The sequence below is a fragment of the Juglans microcarpa x Juglans regia genome, chromosome 1D (genome assembly GCF_004785595.1).
Source record: "Juglans microcarpa x Juglans regia isolate MS1-56 chromosome 1D, Jm3101_v1.0, whole genome shotgun sequence".
Taxonomy (NCBI): domain Eukaryota; kingdom Viridiplantae; phylum Streptophyta; class Magnoliopsida; order Fagales; family Juglandaceae; genus Juglans; species Juglans microcarpa x Juglans regia.
The window spans coordinates 46,251,831-46,275,200 of NC_054594.1; the positions used below are offsets into that span (position 1 = coordinate 46,251,831).

The 23,370-nt window shown below is 35.6% G+C and overlaps 2 protein-coding genes and 1 pseudogene across 2 annotated transcripts; 1 reads left to right on the forward strand and 2 right to left on the reverse strand.

Annotated features, from left to right (window-relative positions):
- Nucleotides 1-899: 899 nt before the first annotated feature.
- Nucleotides 900-4,461, reverse strand: LOC121263797 (U-box domain-containing protein 14). The gene is made up of 5 exons (XM_041166876.1): nucleotides 4,237-4,461; nucleotides 3,914-4,192; nucleotides 3,291-3,407; nucleotides 2,623-3,036; nucleotides 900-2,520 (listed from the first exon to the last, which is right to left on the reverse strand). The coding sequence occupies exons 2-5, from the start codon at nucleotides 4,190-4,192 to the stop codon at nucleotides 1,447-1,449; spliced, it is 1,884 nt and encodes a 627-aa protein (XP_041022810.1). The 5' UTR covers nucleotides 4,237-4,461; the 3' UTR covers nucleotides 900-1,446.
- Nucleotides 4,462-10,360: 5,899 nt separating this feature from the next.
- On the forward strand, nucleotides 10,361-18,778 carry LOC121248225 (annotated as a pseudogene).
- LOC121263805 (ras-related protein RABF1) lies at nucleotides 18,760-22,833 on the reverse strand. The gene is made up of 8 exons (XM_041166888.1): nucleotides 22,630-22,833; nucleotides 22,263-22,339; nucleotides 21,425-21,508; nucleotides 21,133-21,227; nucleotides 20,855-20,960; nucleotides 19,591-19,680; nucleotides 19,414-19,500; nucleotides 18,760-18,999 (listed from the first exon to the last, which is right to left on the reverse strand). The coding sequence occupies exons 1-8, from the start codon at nucleotides 22,652-22,654 to the stop codon at nucleotides 18,961-18,963; spliced, it is 603 nt and encodes a 200-aa protein (XP_041022822.1). The 5' UTR covers nucleotides 22,655-22,833; the 3' UTR covers nucleotides 18,760-18,960.
- Nucleotides 22,834-23,370: the final 537 nt, after the last annotated feature.

Here is a 23,370-nt window from a genome sequence, read left to right on the forward strand (position 1 = left end):
AAAATTAAGTGACTTATTAATATAGATTATGTAACTAACTAAATAAAAAAATATTTTATATGGTCAAGGATAATAAATTATATGAAAATTACATTATTAATTTATATAATTACTATATAATTAGTTAATTGATATTATATATTAGTTAATTGATAGATTAACAAGTGTTAATAATATATTTAAAATTTTATATTGTTAATGGTGATAAGTTAGATGAAAATTACATAATAAATTGTATACTTATTATATAAATAATATATATATAATATATTATTATTTTTTTTTTCATTCCATCCGATCTGGGGTGGAAAAGCTCTAGATTAGGACTGGACTAAAACTTTTCGATCTTTTAAAACATGGATCGAGATTGACTGGTCTCAATCTTGGTTGAATAAATATAGAGCTATTTTAGACCATCACCAAAAAAAAAAAAAATTTGACAGAAATATTCTTAATAAAAATATTTTTATGCAAAAAATCTATAAAAATAGTTTGAGGAGTGACTGTCAAAAATCATAGTTTAAAAGTGATTACGATGGTAGTTTGAGGAGGTTTTGTGCATATTTTCCCCTAATTTAAAATTATCTAAAAGAATTGAGTATAAGTGGGAAAATAGTTACCCATTTAACATTTTCAACTAACTGGATAATATTCATTTAGGTTGCATTTAGATATTGAACTGAGTTGAGTTGAGATAATAAAATATTATTATAATATTATTTTTTAATATTATTATTATTTTTAGATTTGAAAAAGTTAAATTATTTATTATATTTTGTATTGGGATTTGAAAAAGTTGTAATGATGAGTTGAGATGAGTTAAAGGTTCCAAACAAGCCTAAAGTGAAAAGTGAAAGATCCTTATTGTTGTTGTGAGTACATTGTAGTCACGATAATCCTTGCAAAAATTCACGTTTATAATTTTCACTGTAACAAACACAATAAAATCACATGATACTGCGACATTGACTTAGTTCGAAGTATACAAGAATATGAAACTCAAAATACATTCTTGATTACCATATACAAACAAAAATAAATTTTGATGAAGCAAGTTTGACAGCGTTAAGGGTGTACCTCGTTTTTCCAGTTTCTCTTACAAAACCCGAGTATGGTTTGAAAATTTTCTGAAAATGTTCATGTATGCTGCCCCTTGCAATGCTGGTTGGATTTTTAAAAGAAGTATTTTTGATGATCTGGGGGCGAACTGTCTGATAAACAACCAACCCATTTTTGACACCCGATACACGCCATCTTTGATGTTGATACATAGCCCGCAAACATATTTCTTTGTGCACAAAGACCCAGCCAGTCGATGAAATGATGATGTGTACATTTGTATACATTTTGGAAAAGTTTTCCTGCACAACCTTATGAAACATATCTAGGAACTATACTTTCTCCATGCCAACAACGCACCAAAAGACCACAAGAACACTTGGAATTTTATGCTTCGACAACCACTTCAACTTGATGGAGGAGTTCTAAAATATTTCCAGCTTTTCTCTTGGCCCTGTCAGTACCATTCTCTGACAGTTGCTTCAATGCCTCTTCTGCACCATGCTCCCTGGCTAGTTTCAACTGCTGCAAATCACCCGTGCATAGAGACCACAATACTGCTGCGGCATTCTCCCGATTGCGTGGGGAACCAGTTCTTATAAACTCCACCAAAACAGGGATTGGCTCACCTTGACCAATGGCTATCTTCCCTTCGAAATGGCTTGCAAGAATCGCAAGGATTGCTAGTGCTTCGTCGACCATCCCACTTCCAGCATCCTTCAGCAACCTCATCAGTGGGGCCACAATACCAGCCTTCACAGCTCTTGACTTGTTCCCCTGATAGATTGAAAGATTGAAAATAGCAGTGGCAGCATCCTTCTTCCCTCTTGGAGTCCCCTCACATAGCAACGTTATGAGAGCTGGGATAGCCCCTGCTGCTCCTATTTTGACCTTGTACTCATCTACTACAGATAAACTGAAAAGAGTTGCAGCTGCATTTTCCCTAGCTTCCATGCTTCCATTTTTTAACACCTCTACTATATCAGGAATGGCTCCTGCATTTACAATAGTTCCCTTGTTACTGTCATTGATGGAAAGGTTGAGAAGTGCTGTAACAGCATGCTCCTGTGTTCGGGGATCTGAAGAGGACACTAGGTCTGCAAGAAGTGGTATGGCTCCTGCTTCAGCAATACATACTCTATTATCTGCATTCCTCTTTGCAAGCAACCTGAACTCACCAGCAGCTGCTCTTTTCTGTTCTGGATTCCCAGTTGCCAGTTTTTCCAATAACTCATTGACAGCAGCACGATCACAGTCTGAAACTTTGCATCCGGATTTCTTGCTTTTACAATTTGCTTGCTTTTTTGGAAGCTCAACGCCATTACTCTCACACCATAAAGCAATCAGACTTTTCAAAACGTAGTTAGGAGTTAGGGCCGTGTGCAACAGTGTCTGCTGTGTCTTGGGACAGGTTTTATGTCCTGCATCAAGCCATTTCTGAATGCTGGACCTTTCATAAGTCTGCAAAAGAAACATAAAGACAAAAAAAGGACATTAATAATCGACATTGAAATAGATGAGTAGTTGTAAACTCAAACTGGGTATGCAGCTGCCAGGTAATACCTGTCCAGTAGCAACAATCACAGGATCTTTCATCAGCTCAAGAGATATTGGACATCTGAAATCATCTGGGATAACAGGAGATCTGTGCTTAATCAATCTCATTTCACCCTCAGAGGTGTCGACTTGTGGATTTGCCATCTGTACCCAGTCTTTTATCTTCTTAAACAATGATGACATTTCTTCAAAGCTGTCTCTTGGTTCTATATCACTCGAGATAACCAATTCATGGAATGCAAGTGACTCTTTCTTAACATCATTGATAGTCTTGAGATACAGCTTTTCAGAAAGTCTTTTGATTATTGCCGGGTCCAGGTCTTTTTCTTTCTGTGCTATGGCTAAATCCATGTCCAATTGAAAATCAAGGGAGTCCATTTTTCCTTTGGCTCTTTTGAATTGAGCATGTACTAGTTCAATCTGAAAGAAATCAAACATGTCCTACCTACTGTTAAAACTTTCCAAATCTGCTGTTCCATGGTTTGATACTAAATGTTACTTTCCTTAAGAAGTCAGGAATGATAAATATTTTGGATACCATTTAGTACAAGTACTTTCTCTCTCCCTTGAAACTTTAATTATAAGAGTAGGACGCTGTGGGACTATACACTGTTATTTAGCACAAGAATGTATGCATTTAATTCTCTCCAAGATAAGATGGGTTGTAAAAGTACCTGTTCGCGGACCTCCTCGGATATATTAAGGTTATCATAATGAATCTCGTTCAATGCTGCTTCAATTTGTTCCGTTACATGGTGGAACTTCTGTGCAATCTTTTCCCTTTGCAGAGCCTGTGACAAGCATGACATTGCGTACCTCAAATCAATGATTTAAACAGACGAATTCGTTTGAGAAACAAGAATATTAATGAGCTAGATCACAATAAATGACTAACAATGCCGATGCCATTCGTTTCAAGTACAGAGGCAACCATAGACACCATGCATTTTCATCGATACTTAGAACTTATTCGACATGTATGCTCTTAAAGCGCATACATGAACGCATTTTTCTCCAATAAGAAAAACATCGGATTTGCGAAATTAATCTCCCAACATGTACAATAAATTCATACATACATACATGTATGTATGTATATTGACAAAGAATTTGAATCTTGGATATGAAGATGATTCTTTTGAGGTTGCCGAATGGAAAAGCGAACTTAAATTTTCCCTTCTTATCTTAGCAAACGAAAACAAAGAGAAACACAATCGGTTCAGTATCCGTCCTTTCTCCTTCGCTTTCACCCGTTTTCTAAGTGGCCAAACGGAAAGAAATTAAGTGCTAGGGATACCTGATAGAGCTTGCTCCCTCCGTTCACCGAACGGAGAAGCTCTATAGCTGAATCCAGAGCCAGTCGCAGGAGTTCTAAGGCCTTGACCTCATCTTCGCGGAGCTCTTCCTCGCTGTCCCTCAATTCCTCGAAGAGAGGACTCAGGAGCTTGACTCTCCGAACCAGGTTCCCGTACATCTTCTTGCAGACGTTTCGGCACTCGGGCAACTCCGAGATCGCTTTAACAGATTCGGCGAGACGAGTCAGAACCGAGTCATCCGGATCCTCGGTCGGCCCCATGCCGGTCGGCCCGATCAAAGCCCGCAAATTGGGCAGGAAACTATAAGAAGGAAACGAGAGAAATAACTCCTAGAACTTGAGAATTAGATTGAATGTAGGAAGAGAATGGGATTTGGCTGATACAAAAAAAATAGAGAGACGGAGATCGAGATTGGTTGGGAAATGGTGGGGATTGGAAATTCAGAACCGCCTATAGATTTTGCAGAGGAAGATGGGGTGTTGCCTGTGAGATGAAGGGAGGGAGGAGAAATAAAAGGTCAAAGAGATATGTAATTGAAGTTAATAATATTTTTTAGAATAATGTAGTTAATAATATGATAGAAATTAAAGTTTGGAATAATGAGTGAGAGAGAGAGAGAGAGAGAATTGGTCATTCAAATCTTTGTTTAGCGTTGCCTTCCGACTGTTTTGGCCAGGTTGCCTGAGGGAATTATCTCATTGTGACAAAATTATCCTTTGCTTTCACGTGTCCATGTTTGTTTTTTTTTTTTTTTTATTTAAAATTTTGTTATATTAAATCATATTTATGTAGTAGGTTTCAAATTCTAGAACTCTATTTTAGAAATTAAAAATTATGTGAATCAAGTTACAAGTCTTTTAGCATAAATAAGTCATTTCTTAATGCTACCATTATGTATGTATTTTGTAATTTTTTTAATCAAATTCTCTATTTCTTTCTATAAATAAACAGCATTAGCATATACCAACCTTTCGGGACGAAGGGTATTTCCGACCTTAGGAGAAAACCAATCATGTGGACCAGGCAACTTTGCGCGTTATCATCAACGCGTTCATTTCCTTACGGTGCAGAATTGTCAATTGGACGGTCGGGATCCTTCCGAGAACCAACTCGAAAGCCTTTGGTCCCGCTCGATTTGCTCTGATATCGGATTGAAATATTCTCCATAGGTTGAGCTATTCCTGGTCGGATACTGATTTCAAATCAAAGATTCACATGCACCATTTAATACTAAATTTAATTAAGCTGCAGTTTGAATAATTTTTTAAAATTTTTATACAAAATATTATAAATAATTTAATTTTTTTAAATTTTAAAATAATAATAATATTAAAAAATAATATTTTATTCAACTTTCAATTTTCATATCAATTCATCTCATCTCAATTTAATATACGGCACCTAAATATTTTTTCAAACTTATTTTAAAATAAGAGTTATGTTATTTACAAATTTAGTTAGTAAGGATAAATTATTTATTAGGAGACTCGTTACATTCATAAAATATCAATATTTTTTTTTATTTTAATGTTCATAAATATATTTATATTCATAAAATAATATAAAATTTTATTTGTATCTTAAATTTTATTATTTTCGATCGACGTCATTTATAAGTGGCTACACCTTTCTAAAACAAAGAAAGAAAGAAATCCGCATATAAAATTATTTTAAATATTTTATTTCAACAAATACGGTAAGAAATAATAAAAGTTAAGATGAATAAAGTATTATTTTATAATCATGACTGATTTGGTTATACAAAATTAAATTATCTTATCTTATTTTATATAATTCTTATAATTTTTTTAAACTCTTACAAAAAATGTAATAAATAATTTATTTTTTAAAGTAAAATTAATATTAAAAAATTATATTATAATAATATTTTATTTTATTATTAACAAAATATTTTATCTAAAATACATAATCAAACGAGATACATACCTCTAAATTAGTACGAATGTTTAAAGAACTTGAGATACGATAAAGTGAATTTTTATTATTTTTCAAATGAAGTGAGTTTGATTTAATTAGTACTAGAAGTCATATACCGGTGCAGATGAAATTATAACAAGAATTTAGCATAGAATAATAATATATATATAAACCTTAAATACATAAATTTTTATAAAAAATTATATTTCATCGTAAAAAGTTTATTTATTTTTATAATTGGAGCCTCTTTCGCTGATATTCATCACACTTGCCGCCGGCCCGCCAGGCAACCGGGTCAGATGGGACAGATAGAAGCCATCAAGTTGCTGACACGTTAGGCTGGGTTTGGTCAACATCGTGTTTAAAATGGCGCCCACAGCACTTGACAAAACACAACGAGAATATTGACTTTGCCAAGTAGACAAAAGCAAATGGACGAAATTATAAGCCAAGGCTTTTATTCTACGTAAGTTTAATTGGTAGTCTCTTTGTCTGCTTTCTGCACTTACTTTAGTTGTTATTATCTTGTGATTTGCTTCGGCGCCATGGCATAATGGCATTGGCGGAAATAAGGCAGACTACTGGTTAACCCTGCATGCTTGAATTCGATCAGCTAGGCCCAAAATAATCCATGACACTCGATCTCATGGGTTTGAAATTTGAGCTCATGGGTTCATATTATATATATATATATATATGGAAATACTTTAGACAAAAATAAATTATATAAAAATAAATCTATAAACTGATGTGTCTTGATATAATACGTCAGATTGTAAAGTTACTTTTATTGTAAAGTAGATCTAACAGATCTTATAAAACTACATTAATTTATAAATTTATTTTTGTATAATTTTTTTGTGCATATAACACTTCTCATATATATATATATATATATAGTTCGTACTAATTATTTATGTATAATGGGACGTACTCTTGATTAATTATGTCATAATTAATTAATATCAAATTATATATATGGGGTAATTAACATCAAACATTTGTTTTCATTCTTCCGTTTTATTTATTTTCCCATAGGTTCCCTTCGAATGATTGTAAGTTCATTAATATTGTAGGACCGAACTGCCCATTAATGGGCTGGAATTCAAAGACTTTGAACAATGTCTGATTCCTGTACTGCACTTGCTAGGAAAGTTCAAATAACTACGTACATTTCATGAACGCGATACAAATTCAATGCGTCTTTAATGAACGTACAAGAAATATGGTGAGACGAATTTTAGACCTTCAATCCTAGCTACTACCCAAATAGTCCAAAAATAAGTTTAATTTCAAAGTCATTATGAGTTTTCTTTGAACCAAATTATAATTTGATCTTGTTTTCACGTAACACTTCGTACGTAGAAATATGTGCTTAATTTATTTGCATGGTTCACACTTCGCTGACTGCACACGTTGACCTTCAATCCTACTACCCAAATAGTCCAAACATAAGTTTTCGAAGTCATGAGTTTTCTTTTAATCTTAGTAATGCATGTTTGGGATTGCTATATATATAATTAAGCTCTTACCTTAATTAGGATTTTTAGTTGTAAAACTTATACTACGAAAAAGTTATTTATTAGTTGATACTTGTCTAAAACACTTTCAAATATGTGATATTTGTTAGGGGTGCTACCCGTCCCGTCATGCGGCGGTGGGGCGAACAGGGCCGGGGCAGCGGGATGCAGAATCCCGTTGCCCACCCTTAATATTTGTTTGGAAATAATATAAAAATATATATATTTTTTGAGATATAAATGATATAAAAGATCATTTTATTTTTTAAAAATTATCCATATATATTCTTAATAGAAGTTTGAATAAAATCATCAAAATGATGCTTTACTTAAAATGTAGCTTTAGTTTTTTTTTTAAAATTAAAAAATATTTTAATATGTAATAAATAAACAACTTAATTTTATTATTGAATAATTTTTTAAACGGTCAAAATTGTCTTCTCGCGTTGCGTTCTCCTTCCCCGAACTTGAGCCAAAAGTTCGGAAGTTCGGGGAATACAGTCATTTTCCTGTATTTATTCTTCCATGAAAGTGTGTGCAGTTTTATATACGAGACCATTTCTTTCTGTGAATTTGTTCCTCCTAAAGTGGCACAATGCAACAAACAGCATGGTTTGGAACAGATGAAAAATTATAAATTTAATAAAATATTATTAGAATATTATTTTTTAATATTATTATTATTTTAAAATTAAAAAAAATTAAATTATTTATTATATTTTAAATAAAAATTTAAAAAAATTATAATAATTAAATAAGATAAATTGAGACTTTAAATCGCCTTAAAGCTTGGTCTGGGCATTGACGAGATTCTACTAGATCGTAGGATTTGGATTCCATAATGTGTTTGCCGGAAGCTTTAATTTAAGATGGAATAAAGATAATCACAATAAAATTTAAGCGTAATGCTATATATAATCGTGGAGTGTATAAATATCATATAGTCATTTTGAAAAAAAATGAAGTCTACTATAAAAAAATTAATTTTTTTTATGTGAATATCGTATATATTTATTTTTTTAAAATAATTGTGTGACGTTCAAATATATTATACCTGCGCCAGTTTCTAAAACTTTCTTTTGCATAACAACCAATGCTTGAAGTTGGACGGAATAACTTGATTAAAACTTGATCATGCAAGGAATTAATGATTTATATCTAACGTTTGATCTCTTTCTTTTTTGTTTGTTCCTAATATTTTTAATTTAAACAATAATAAAAAAGAAACACAAACAAATAGCTAAAATCTCAGTTTGAATTGGCCTTTTAGTCCTCCTCAGGAAGTTCATAGGTAAGCGTCTGAAATGGTGAGTGTGGTTAGAACTTATTGATTAGTCGTTTTAAATCAATCAATCTAATGGTGACATTTTATTATTAGAAAATAATTTCAATTTTGCATAGTTGGTAGACAAAGATGAAACTGACCAGGATTATAAGTTTAGAAGGGTCAAATATTTTTAGGACAGAATAGATAATTCAATTTAAGTTTTTTTATGAACATGATCATCAACAAAGTGATACAATATATAAATAAAATGAGTAGAAAAGTATAAGAAAGAAATAAATAAATCTTGGAATTTCATTATTCCAATAATTCCAAGAGTTTTTTTATGTGTAGGCTTGTCACATGTTTTCTATTAATTTAAACTAATTTAAATTATAAGAATAAACTAATTTAAAACTGTTTTCTAAATAATATATAATAGTAAATTATATTAAAAGGTTTTTAAGTAGTATATGAATTACATATTGAAATGTGGAATTTTTCATTATCTATATTTCATTAAGATAATTATAAATTTTAAAAGAGAAAGCATATAATATCAAATTATAATTTTTTTTTTTCAAATTAAATACAATATGACAAAAAACTACTAAAGATCAAAAGCTAATTTAACGATGACAAAAAGGGTTTACTTAAAAAATTATGCACAATATATTAACTTCTGATAAGAGACTGATTATCTTATAAAACTTATATAAGCACAATTATCAAAAATTAAAAGGGAAAGACTTGCAACCAAAACATCGTCTAATATTTTTTTCTTTAATTATTGGGGGCCAGGGCGCCACTAGCTAGTTGTAGACTAATCCCCCCGACTTCGTTTCGTAGACTCTACGGCAAATTTATCATTTTCGTACGTTATAAAGGAAAAATTTAATTGTAAGAGATTTTATATATTAATATATATATTCATTCAATATGATTGGTTAGAAAGTAAATTTTATTAAAAATAATATTAATTTAAATTTAGAATATGAAGGTAATAATATTAATACGTAGATTGATATGCAATCTTGTTTATATATAACAAAATTCCATTATAAATTATATGCATCAGTTATTCTATCTCATCTCATATTTATAATTTTTTTTATAAGTTATGAGATTTTTTCATAAAATATGAAATATAATATAGTAAATAGTGGCTGATAAAAATAAAATTTTTTTCTATTAACTTGTAACATGCAAGGGGCCGAAAAATGATGTTTGGAGTCAGTCATGTTATATTTTCTTAGATCTCCTTTGATTATATAAATAAGACGAGGTAAAATGAAAAATTATAAATAGTAATAAAATAATTTGTGAATAATAATAAAATAATTAATTTAAGATATTTATAAAATTTTGAAAAATGTGAGAGAAAAAATTTAATAAAAAAAATTATAAAGTTAAAAATGTATTAGAATATAATTTTATTTTAAAATTTGAAAAAATAAATTATTTTTCGCGTTTTATTAAAAGGTTGAAAAAGATTATTATGATAATGTAATGATTTGATAAAAAATTAAAAAGTAAAAAAATATTTGTATTAGAATGATACGAATAAATGGGTTAAAAAAATTGTAAAACAAAACGAGGCCTAAACTTTATGAGTTGCGTACGCTTTCAGAGGAAACCATTGCGTTCTGTGATACACCACGTACAGATCGAGAGCAACCTTCAGATTTTTCTTCTTCCCAATATCTATGGGGAATCCCACCTTGCGCCCTTCAGTCTCTTGGTCTGTTTTTGGCATCCTTCCTGCCCTGTGCTTTTTTGTTTCCTCCGCCTATGCCATTAGCGGGAATGAGACGGACAGATTGGCCTTGCTTGAATTCAAGGCTAAGATAATCGATAAACCCGTCATGATTTTCAGTTCATGGAATGAAACCGTCCACTTCTGTCAATGGTATGGAGTTACTTGTGGTCGTCGACACCAAAGAGTCACACAGTCGCACCTAGCATTTCAGAAACTCGTGGGATCTGTATTGATAAGATTATGATAAATACAAGAGTTTGCACAGAATAATTTTACTTCAATATTTGAAAAATATTTACACACACATTACAATAGTTAATCACCAAATAAATACACATTTACAGAAACTGTTTTAAGTAAGAATCCTAGAATAAAGCTAGCTGTTACAGAGTATTAGGAAGGAATTAAATGTGCTGATACGAGCTTAATTCAAGGCTGAGAATCTGCCTCCTTGGTCTGATGCTTGATTGAAGGAATTTGCTTGATTTCCTTTATACGCCCCCGCAAGATTGAGCTGCCATCGGCCAAGCCAATCTTGTTCCTTAGAATTTCAGTTCGTTGCCGTGAAAGAGCTTTGGTAAGAAGATCAGCTAGCTGGTCCTAGGTGTTAATATGATGAACATCGAGAAGCCCCCGTTGAACCATATCTCGAACAAAATGAAGATCAATCTGAATGTGTTTCATGCGAGAGTGTTGGACAGGGTTAAAACTGAGATGGGTAGCTCCCAAGTTATCACAGAACAGCTTTGGTTGTCGTCTGAGTGGTAAGCCAAGTTCTTTGAATAATGAGATGAGCTAGGTAGTTTCAGAAGCCGCATTTGCAAGGGCTCGATACTCGGCTTCAGTGGATGATCGTGCTACTGCCCTTTGTTTTTTTGAACTCCAAGAGATGGGATTTTTACCAAGAAAGCTGATATAGGCAGAGGTTGAGGTCCGGTCATCATAGTTTCCTGCCCAATCCGCATCAGAATAAGTAGAGAGATCAAAACTGGAATTTTTCCTGATATGAATACCATGAAAAATAGTGTGCTTCAAATAGCGAAGAAGTCGCTTTGTAGCAGTCCAATGTGTCACCGTTGGTTTGTGCATAAACTGTGAAAGTTTATTGACTGAGAAGGAGATATCCGGGCGAGTGAGGGACAGGTACTGAAGTGCTCCAACAATACTCCTAAACTCGGTACTGTCAGTGGAAGATGTGCCATCAACTAGTTGGAGAGAAATGCTGGTCGACATAGGAGTAGACACATCTTTAGCTCCAGCCATGTTTGTTTTGGATAAGAGATCGCGGATGTACTTATGTTGAGACAAGAAAATACCAGATGTTGTTGGAATGACTTCCATTCCCAAGAAAAAATGTAACTCCCCCAAATCCTTTAAGGAGAAACGACCACCAAGTTGTTGAATTATCTCATCCACAAAATGTTTATCATTACCAGTGAGGACCAAATCATCCACATAAACTAATAAATAGCATATAATGGAATTCTTGTTGTAGATAAAAAGAGATGAGTCAGATCTAGAGTTTTGAAAACCAAGACCCAGAATGGCAGATTTAAGAGCTGAATACCAAGCTCTTGGAGCCTGTTTGAGGCCATAAATAACCTTCTTTAACCTGCACACATGATTTGGATGAGTAGCATCTTTAAATCCCGATGGTTGGACCATGTACACTGTCTCAGTTAACTCACCGTGCAGAAAAGCATTGTTTACATCTAATTGTCTCAAGGCCCACCCTTGCATCACAGCCACTGTCAAAACAGTTCTAATAGTAGCAGGTTTCACCACTAGACTAAAAGTTTCTTTGTAGTCTAGCTCCTCACGTTGGTTAAAACCTTTGGCAACAAGCCTCGCTTTAAAGCGATCAACCGTCCCATCTGAGTTTCGTTTGACACGAAAAACCCATTTACATCCCACGGGGTTACAGTTTGGGGGTGGGAAAACTAGTTCCCATGTACCATGCCGCATAAGGGCAGTGAGTTCATCTGACATGGCTTGTCTCCAGTGAGGTTCACGGAGTGCTTGTCCCACACAAGTAGGTTAAATACATGGTTGAAGAGGGTGCTTGGTGACAAAGTTGAACTGTTTAGGTTTGTGAATATTATTCATTGACCGAGTGGTCATTGTGTGGGTGCGGTTGGTATTTTCAGGATTTGAGGACAAGTGAGAGTCATCAGGAGCGGTGGTGATTTGTGTGACTTGAGTGGTGCGTGAATCGGAGGAAGAAGACACATGCTCATGTGAGGAAGAAAAATTAGGGCAATCATGGGAAAGAGAATCATCTCGAAAATTAGAGGAAGTGTGGAGAGATTGGTTACCTGTAGATGATGCGAAAATGGTGTCAATTCCCGTTGGTGCTGGCGGCGGTTCCGGCAGAGACGACACAAGAGTGGGTGACCCAGGTGTTGCGGACGAATGGGTTCGCATGAGAGACTCTGTTTCTGCCGAGCGAAAATGAGGATGAGTTTGATCCTCATCAAACACAACGTGGCGAGACAAGTAGAGTTTATGGGCTTTCGGGTCAAAGCATTTATATGCGTTCTGGGTTGAAGAATAGCCCAGGAAAAGACACGGTATAGCTTTGGGCTGGAGCTTGTTTGAGTTGTATGGCTTGGTGTAGGGATAACATAGACATCTGAATTTCTTGAGTTTGAGGTAGTTTGGTGGCTGATGAAACAGGGCCTCAAATGGAGATTTGTTATTTAAAATGGATGTGGGTTGGCGATTTATGAGGTAGGCTGCAGTGGAAAAAGCATGAGGCCAAAATGATAATGATAAAGAGGCATCAATTAAAAGAGTAAGACCCGTTTCGACCAAATGACGATGACGACGCTCGGAGACACCATTTTGTTGTGGTGTATGAGGGGCGGTAGTGTAATGACTTATGCCATGGATGGAAAAATAATTTTTTAAGGCAATAAATTCACCACCATTATCCGAATAAATACTTTTGATTTTTGATTGAAAACGATTTTCAACAAGATGTTTGAATTTTGGAAAAATAGCACTAACTTCAGATTTGGTTTTCATAGGATAGAACCAAATATATTTCGTGAAGTGATCAACAAAAATCAAGTAGTATCGTGATCCGTCAATACCGAGAGTATTTGAGGGACCCCAAACATCGGTGTAAATTAAATCAAGAGGTGCATGACTTTGAAGACTATTGGAGCGAAAAGGTTGTTTGTGCGCTTTATTGATAGAACAAGAGGTACAAAGACTAGAGCTATGCCCTTCTTGTATTATTGGAAGAGAAAAATTGGTAACAAGATGATGAACAATTTTTTGAGATGGATGTCCAAGATGCCTGTGCCACCCATCTATAGAGGTTCGTTCATGCACGTTTGCAACCATTTTCGATGAAGCTTTCACCATTGATTCCGGGAAGGTGTAGACACCATTTTCACATGCACCTTTGAGTAGAACCGCCCCCGTGATTTGATCCTTAACAAGGAAAAACAAAGGGTGAAACTCAACAAAAACATTATTTTGGTTGGTGAAATGATGCACGGAAATGAGATTTTTGCGGATATTAGGAACACAAAGAGTGTCTTTGAAATGAAAAATGCGATTAGGTGAGTGAAGAACCAGTGAACCAATGTGTGAAACATGCAAACCTGAACCGTCACCTATGACAACTTCATCAGTACCGTCATATTCATAGTGGACTGATAGATTTGCCAAGTCACCAGTAATATTGTGTGAAGCCCCTGAATCAAGTAGCCATTTGGTGTCCGTGGCAGGGGAAGTGGTGACATAGTTGGCAGTGGGTTCAGCACGTTGAAAACGGGGACAGCTTTTGGCCGTGTGACCCACTTCATCGCAAAGCTGGCATTTGGGTGTATACCTTCGATGGCCATTGGGCTTGAGATATTTTTTGTTTTCTTTTGAGCCGTTAGACGGGCGATAAGAGCCTGAGTTATAATCGGGTTTTGAGAAACCATTTTGACGGCCAGCCCCTTGTTTGGAAGAACTCTTGGAGCTGTGTGCACCAGATGAAGATCCGGAACGGCGGTTCGTGTAATTTGCCGAGGCTACCAAATGTTGAGTGGTGGCGTCGAGTCTGCGAAGATATGTGTCGTGTCCAACAAGTAGATCGTGAAGTTCCTCGAACGTGAGCGGCTTTTCCCGAGCCCGAATGGGTGCGGCGATTTCGCGAAAGTCACTTCCCAGTCCATTGAGGATGTACAAAGTGAGATCACCTTCAGAAATGGGATGATCAATCAGAGAGATTTCGTCGGCAAGAGCTTTTACGGTATGTAGGTATTCTTGAACCGAGTTATTTCCTTTCTTGATCATAATAAGCTCCTCTTTTAATTGCATTGCCCTAGTCCGGGATTTGCTTGCATACAGAGTGTGCAATTTGGTCCATGCTTGATGAGATGTTTTGGCAGCGGAAATAAAGGGAGTGATTGTGGTGGTAGTAGAAGCCAAGATAGCACTAAGAATAAGTTTATCTTGTCTTACCCAGTGAATTTTATGAAGGGTGGAGATGGAGGAATCAGTGATAGGAGGACATGGATTATCACCGGTGACATAATCAAGTAGATTATAGCCAATAAGTAGAGCTTCAAACTGGGCACGCCATTGAGGAAAAGTTGAGGGTGTGAGTTTTTCATTTATTTGTGCAGTAATATTGAGTGCGATGAGAGGAATATCGGTTGGGGATGGTGGGTTTGAGACTGGGTTGTGAGTATTTTCAGAGGTTGGGATCGAATTCTCGTGGGAGGGTGGCTCGGATGACACCATGATAAGATTATGAGAAATACAAGAGTTTGCACAGAATAATTTTACTTCAATATTTGAAAAATATTCACACACACATTACAATAGTTAATCACCAAATAAATATACATTTACAGAAACTGTTTTAAGTAAGAATCCTAGAATAAAGCTAGCTGTTACAGAGTATTAGGAAGGAATTAAATGTGCTGATACAAGCTTGATTCAAGGCTGAGAATCTGCCTCCTTGGTCTGATGCTTGATTGAAGGAATTTGCTTGATTTCCTTTATATGTATCACCTTTCATTGGAAATTTGAGCTTTCTAAGGTCTCTATATCTATCAGACAATAGTTCGAGTCATGAAATCCCTCCAGAACTAGGCCGTTTGCATAGATTGCGGTTCCTTGGTTTGTACAATAATTCGTTTGGTGGCAGAATTCCTACCAATATAGCCAGTTCATGTTCTAGTCTGGAAGTTCTTGATCTGGGTAAGAACCAACTGGTTGGCGAAATTCCTGTTGCGCTTAACTCCTTGAAAAAAGCTCCGAACATTTTCTGTAGAGTTCAACAAATTAACGGGAAGAATCCCTACATTTCTTGGGAACCTGTCATCACTTGAGGTACTTTCAGCAACATCCAATAAGCTGGGTGGGAGTATCCCTGATGTTCTGAATCTTGAAACCTTTTTTATTGGTGGAAATCAGCTTTCTGGTACCATCCCGCCTTCAATCTTCAATCTCTCTTCCATTAGAGAGTTTGACGTGGGATCTAATCAAATCCAAGGGAGTCTTCCGATGGATTTGGGCACAACTCTTTCTAATCTCCAACAATTTTCCATTGCATCTAACCAGTTTACTGGAACTATTCCTCCTTCAATAATATCCAATGCCTCAAGCATGGAAAGACTTCAGTTCACACTAAACAAACTTACCGGAAGTGTTCCTTCTTTGGAAAATCTGCGTAGGCTTCGAATTTTGAGCACTACCAAAAACCACCTGGGAAGCGGGGGAGCTGATGACCTGAATTTTCTTTGCTCGTTGACCAATGCCTCCAGCTTGGAGGTGTTGAATATAAATATCAACAATTTTGGTGGAATCTTACCGTAATGCATTGGTAACTTCTCATCTACTCTCAAAGTATTGTTCATGGATAACAATAATATGGTTGGAACGATTCCAGGTGGGATTGCAAATCTTGTCAACTTAGATAACCTCAAGATGTGGAATAATCAATTTGTCCGGTAGCATTCCTACCAGTATTGGAATGCTTCAGAGGCTAGTGGAATTGAATCTTTCTGAAAACAATCTCTCAGGCAACATCCCAGACTCCCTTGGAAATCTAACTATGTGATCTGGTCTACGATTGCAGGACAACAATCTTCAAGGAAGCATCCCTTCAAGTCTAGGCAAATGTCAGTTTTTGTCATTTTTAGATCTTTCTGATAACAATTTGAGCGGTACCATACCACCTCAAGTCATTGGTCTCTCAACCTTGTCAATTTATCTTGATTTGTCCCGAAATGATTTCACAGGGACCCTTCCCATGGAAGTTGGAAATTTGAATAATCTAGGTGAATTGTCTATCTCATACAACAGGTTATCTGGCGAAATTCCAAGGAGTCTTGGTAGATGTATTAAGCTGGAGTTTCTATCCATCCGAGGAAACTTCTTCCAAGGGGACGTTTTATCAACTTTCAGTTCCTTAAGAGGAATTCGAGCGTTAGATCTTTCTCTAAACAATTTTTCAGGAAAAATTCCAGAATTTTTTGTGGATCTCAACTCGTTGCAGCTTTTGAATTTATCTTACAAGAATTTTGAAGGTCTCGTGCCTATACATGGTGTTTTCAAGAACTCAAGTACAGCTTTAGTTGCAGGAAACACCCAATTGTGTGGGGGAATCCCCGAGATGCACTTGCCTAAATGCAACTTCCAAGAATCCGAGGAGACAAAGAAAACATCAACCCTGAAATTAATAATCATCATAGTTTGTGGGGTTTCAGGCGTAATTTCTGTGCTGTCTTTTGTATTTGTTTGTTGGTTAAGAAAGAAAAGAAAAGAACCGACGTCAAGTGCTTCAGAAAATTTTCTTTTGAATATGTCTTACCAAAGGCTTCTAAAAGCAACAAATGGTTTTCTTCTGCAAATTTGCTTGGTGTGGGTAGTTTTGGATCCGTGTATAAAGGAATCCTCGATGATGAGAGTGGAGATATAATTGCTGTCAAGGTGCTCAATCTTCTGCGCCATGGAGCTTCCAAGAGCTTTCTTGCTGAGTGTGAGGCCTTGAGAAACATCAGACATCGAAATCTTGTAAAGGTGCTTACAATCTGTTCAAGTGTAGGTTATCATGGCAATGATTTCAAGGCTCTAGTTTATGAGTTCATGGTCAATGGGAGTCTTGAGGATTGGTTGCATCCTACTTTGAAAGAAGACGAGGCATATCACGAACAAAGGATTCTGAATCTTTTACAGAGGTTGAATATTGCCATTGATGTCGCAAGCGCACTAGAATATCTCCATTATAATTGTGAAACACCAATTGTTCATTGTGACCTTAAGCCCAGTAATGTTCTTCTGGACAATGAAATGACTGGACACGTGGGTGACTTTGGGTTAGTAAGGTTCTCTCCTGAAACCACTTATCAGAACACTTCAACCAATCAGTCTAGCTCTATAGGCGTAAGAGGAACTATTGGTTACACTGCTCCAGGTGAAAAAAAATATATATATATATATTTTCTATCATTCTTTTTTATTATATTCCTTTGTCGGATAACTAGTTAGTCTAGTTTTATTCAATATTTTCTTCATAAATAGTTGGTGTCAGTCCAAGCTTGATTTTCTTTTTACTTTGTCCCTTTTCCCACTAGCTGAAGTTCTTTATAAATTCTTAGTATGCATTCCTTTGTTATCATTTTTTTTTTTTTTAATCACGATCACGTCAGGATTTATCATATGTCCAATTGCAGAGTATGGTACAGGAAACTGGGTGTCTACCTCCGGTGATGTGTACAGTTATGGCATCCTCCTACTAGAGATGTTCACTAATAAGAGACCGACGGATAACATGTTCCAAGGCAACTTGAGTCTTAATGGTTTTGTCAAGGCAGCTTTACCTCAACGAGTTGTGGAGATTGCGGATCCAATCCTTTTCCAGGAAACAGGAGAGCAGACATCGGACAATGCTCGTCATATCAGCAGTACAAGAAGAAACAAAATCAAGGAATGCTTGGTTTTGATATTTGGCATAGGAGTTGCCTGTTCTTCCGAACATCCAGAAGAACGGATGAACATCAGGGATGCTGTAACCAAACTCCATTTGGTCAGAAAAAGCTACCTGAAACTGGAACACATGGAGCCAACAGATCTAAAAATAGAACCTTAATGTCCGCAGGTAATATTAGTGACTTTCAACAGTTAGGTTAGTACAAGTCGACAATAAGCTCAAACCATTTTGCCCTTCGGTAGCGTGTTTAAGATGGTAGTCGAATGACATCCTCTCTTCATTTTGTTTACAGTAGTGTGGATTCTAATCTTAATTCAGGCAAAATAAACACGAGGAGTTATAACTTTGGGCTGCATTGTTGAGGGATCCCTTTCTCTTATGGCCTTGCCCAGTTCACTCTTTTGTGTTCAAGCTGTCTTGCATGGATAGTGTAATTCTGAGTTTTACAGCCCCAACTGAAATGACTTAGTTAGGAGCACAGAAAAATAAATCGCAAGGTATGTCTAGCACATATAGCCATATACACAAACTGATGAATATTACAGGCAGATAAAAGTGCTCCCACAACTTGACCTGCTCTTTTTTTTATTCAGTTTCAAATTTCTTCAATCACGAGAAGGTCGGGGTAATCGCTTCCCAATTTCCTGCCAAAAGAAAATGAACAAATGGTCAGTCTTCTAGTAGCATACAGTTTTAACACCATGGATTCTACAGACATGACTACACCAGGCCACATTAGGAGCCTTGGCAGATGCTCAAACAAATACGTCCACAAAATGTTTCACGTAAATCAACTTCTCTATAAAAATAAATGGCGACTGGTGAAATGATGTATCTTTGTCTTTCTATTAGGAAAAAAGTACAATGTATTTAGAATTACAAGAAAATAAACAAATACTAAAGTTGTATCTAGCGTAGCACAGACGAAAAACACCATTAAAACCTATCCACAATCTCATTTATGTTGTATCAACTTAACATCACTGACCACGGCTCCAAACAGATATTTCTTTCTTATTCAAGAAAAAACAGTTCTAGGCCGTCAATGTAAAAAATACCTCAAACAGCTGATTTATATTATCTGCAGTCTTTGCAGATGTCTCAATAAAAAACATTCCATTCTTCTCTGCATAGTCAATGCCTTCCTGCAAGACCCAAAAGGGGATTTTATACAACTGCAAAATAAATGTTAGTTTGCAAGTATACATAATGCTTGAAATGGAGAATGCACTCACCTGAACTGGTACTTCCCGCTTTTCCTGAAGATCGGCTTTGTTACCAACTAAGGCCATGACTATATCAGGGCTTCCATGTTTTTGTAGCTCCTGTAAAATATCACATTCTTCAATTGTTTCGAAAATCAAATTTCAACTGCAACCATAGGAACTAATTACCAACAAAATCTATGCATGCACATCTTTCTGGCCAGAGATGACAACCCGATTATACTGGAGTAAGCTATAGTTTTATTTCCCTTTTTTCACTACAGCTCTTGCAACTCCTAGAGAATCAGATAAGTCCAACATTTTCAATGGATTATCATCATCAGCAAGTCAATCTCTGCTGCCATTTAAAAGGCAAAGCCAAGCCATTACTTAACAATTTCACATATTTGAAGCCACTTGAGCCCTCAAAAGATAACAACACTTTCATCTTGAGACAGGTGAACCTAGGTTTTCAGTAGCATGCTGATGGGGGCTTTACAACATATTCTGAGAGTCATCTTTCACTGTTTTTTTTTTTTTTTTAATTATAAATAAATCATAGATTGAACTGCGAATAGGAAAAACTGGGTGCAATCAGTTAAAATATCACTGCAACCCTACAAGATAAATTAAAAATCAGAGGAAAAAAACTCTGAGCGTAATAAGATATTTATGATATAGGTGATTGGTGAACAATGAATATCCATATTCACCCAACCTCTATCAACAATAAATACTGACCCAGTTAGTCAGCCTAATTCCCAACTTGAAGTATTGCAACCATGACCAAGCAATCTCATTATGAAGAAATTTAAGTAATACATAGAGAGATGTCAAGATCGTATTCAGGCGGTTTGTGAAGCATCAAGGGGTTTTCCCACTAAGAAACTCCAATCGAAATTCATGCATTGCTGTGCACAGGCAACATTAGACAGATTTCATTTGCACAATAATTACTGTATGCATAACATGTAATTTCTCTGACCAGCCAGGGTCTCCACTTAACACACCCACAAACAAAACGTTATTTGTACTGGTACATTTAATTTCACAAAAGGTCACCATGTATGATTACTTCAACCAGATCCTTTTATTCTATAAGGTTTGCTATAAAGGATGTTAGGTGCTGAACATTAATGTCCCGTCGTGAAGGTCATTTCTCACCTTGTAAAAAGGTTATCATAATTTTATCCTTTTCACCATAAAATTTTGCAAGAAAAAAATAACTTATCATGAGTTGTAAATAATTAACAAAACATTATGATTAATCCTAAGTAATCCCTGAAAAGTCTACCTTAACCCAATATTGTGCTTTGGTGAATGACTCTGGGCTAGTTATATCATACACAATAACTGCAACTGCAGCACCTCGGTAGTAAAGTGGTGCCAATGCTGCATATCTGAACAAGACACAATCACAATCAATAATCTCCTGCTAAAATTGGTACGCAAGGGCAAGGGACAGATGGGGTAAATTTCCAACAGAAATAAGGGCAACATAAAATGAACTTTAGTTACAATATTCAGAATTTTAACTATTTTATACATTTAAGCATATCTGACTAACAGTACCTCTCCTGTCCAGCAGTGTCCCATATTTCAAACTTAACTGTTGTGGAGTCTTGCAAAGCTATTGTCTGTGATAAGAATGAAGCTCCAACGGTTACCTGAAATATTTAAACCAACAAATGTAAACGCATCAGAAATTAACTATATGGCTAGGAGGAAGGATAAACAGCCATACACGTTCACATAGAACATGGTAGGTTTCTAGTTTTATTTTTTTGATCAGTCAGGTTGACAAAAAATTACTTTAAAAAATGTTGGCTTGTATCATTAGTATAGTGGATAGCATACTCCTTACCTTGGATGTTGGGTCAAACTGACCGCGAACAAAGCGAAGAACAATACAGCTTTTACCAACACCAGAGTCGCCTAATAATACCAGCTGCACCAAACCACGTAATTGAAAGGTTAGTTACATTCATTTGTAAAAGGTTTAAAGACAAGATTGTTGGTGAGTTCACAAAGTCATTTAGGTTTCATCCAGCCCTTTCCCTTTCCCCAGAAATGAACAGATTGGAAGACAACAAGAACCCTCCCTTTGCAACTATGTCTGTGTACTACATTGTAAACCATCTAAGAATCATGACGCTGAAACATGCAACCAACAGCATATAGCCAAGTATTTACAAAATTTATGCAAATTTATAATAGAATTTTTGTTCTCACCCCAACTCATATAAACTTTCATACAAACTAATTGGGGTCAACTCCACACATCGTTTTTCAGCTAATTGGATCCAAACACATAAATATTTATGTACATAAATAGGTACATCCATCACAACGATGCTTCTGGGGAAGTTTAAAACCTGGACATAACCATCATCACTTCGAAAGGTAGAAAAGAGTGCTAAGCAAACCAATCCACGTTTCACCAACAAGACATATGCATCAGTTTATGTCCACAAATTAACGCATCAAGTCTGTTTCAAAGGACCTTTGTTAAATAAAATAAGTTTGAAAGATCCAAAATAAAACCTACGAAGATGCCCTCTTCATTCAATAGTTGGCTCAACCACACCAATTGCGAATTGTCAAGAACACAGTAACAGTATATATACAAATTGACAAAAATATTTAGAAGCGATGAGTTGACCAAAACAAGTCTTTAGAAGATTCGCCTCTAAAAAAAGTACCTTCACCCGAAGATTTTTTGGGTCCAGCACTCCGCCATTCTCAGAATTGGGGCCGGTCAACCGCCCGGGAGTCCTATCTACAAACATTAAGCCCCTCGAATCAATAAAACTCAACCAAAATCTCTCATAAGGGCCCCTAACAAGTCACTTAATGAAAATCGCCCTATCGAAAACCCATATTTCGGCACTCGCCTAGATTATAGCGCAGAAATTAAATAAATCAACCAAACTCCGATAAGAATTTACAAATTCGGCTACAATTTTTTTAAAATTAAAATAGGATTTCCGATTCAATCAATCTGAACCAGTGAAGTGAAAACCCTAGAAATACAGGGGACAGAATCAAATATCTGCATACGAGTATTACCTGGAAGAGAGGAAGAGCAACCCATGGCGAGCAGAAACTGTACGTTTAATGGGAATACTATATGCGTGCAATTAGGGTTAATGGCTGGAGAGGAGTACTAGATTTAGGTGAGAAAGAAGTACTCTATAGTAGGGGGAGAGATGGCTTATTGGTGGAATTAAAACTAAAAGATCGTTAATGGCTGCTAAACTCGCACGCCATTTTATACGTACCGTAGCATAAAAGGGAACAAAATAATTAAAATTGGTTAATTATTTTTTATTTTTTGGGTTATATCTTGGTTTGATAATTTCTAAAATCTAAATAAATCAGAAAAGAACTGATTAACGATTGGATAACATGTTCGCAATTAAAATATCATTCAGAATAATACCGCCCGACAGCTACGGAAAATTGAGTAATATAAAGCTGAATTGTGGTCGGAAATTGAAAGTAAGTCGGCCCAACTTTGCAAGAGCCCAAAAATCGCAGAATAACCGAGATCAAAACTATTCACGGAATCCAGCCCATATTTTTTGGGCAAGTAATCCAGACCATATTGCTGTCATATATATATATATGGAAAGCCTGTCTTTTATGTTAGATGCTAAGGAATTCATGATTAGGAGTCGTTAGCCGGGCCTTGTTCTCGGGCCATTGAGATATAATAAAGGCCCGTTTAGATACAAATGTGATATGAAATTATCTCACATTATTTTATCTCATTTAATTTTAATTAATAATCTCACTACTATTTATAAA

Bases quoted from the DNA above. Each gene is read 5' to 3' on its own strand.
- LOC121263797 (XM_041166876.1), bottom strand. From the start codon at position 4,192: ATGGGGCCGACCGAGGATCCGGATGACTCGGTTCTGACTCGTCTCGCC. The intron at 3,408-3,913 runs GTATCCCTAGCA...TGCTTGTCACAG, and splicing joins GAGGGAGCAAGCTCTATCAG to GCTCTGCAAAGGGAAAAGAT. The intron at 2,521-2,622 runs GTATTACCTGGC...TTTCTTTTGCAG, and splicing joins TGATTGTTGCTACTGGACAG to ACTTATGAAAGGTCCAGCAT.
- LOC121263805 (XM_041166888.1), bottom strand. From the start codon at position 22,654: ATGGGTTGCTCTTCCTCTCTTCCAG. The intron at 22,340-22,629 runs GTAATACTCGTA...TAATGTTTGTAG, and splicing joins TTGCTCTTCCTCTCTTCCAG to ATAGGACTCCCGGGCGGTTG. The intron at 19,000-19,413 runs GTATTTTTTACA...TTCTTTTGGCAG, and splicing joins ATATAAATCAGCTGTTTGAG to GAAATTGGGAAGCGATTACC.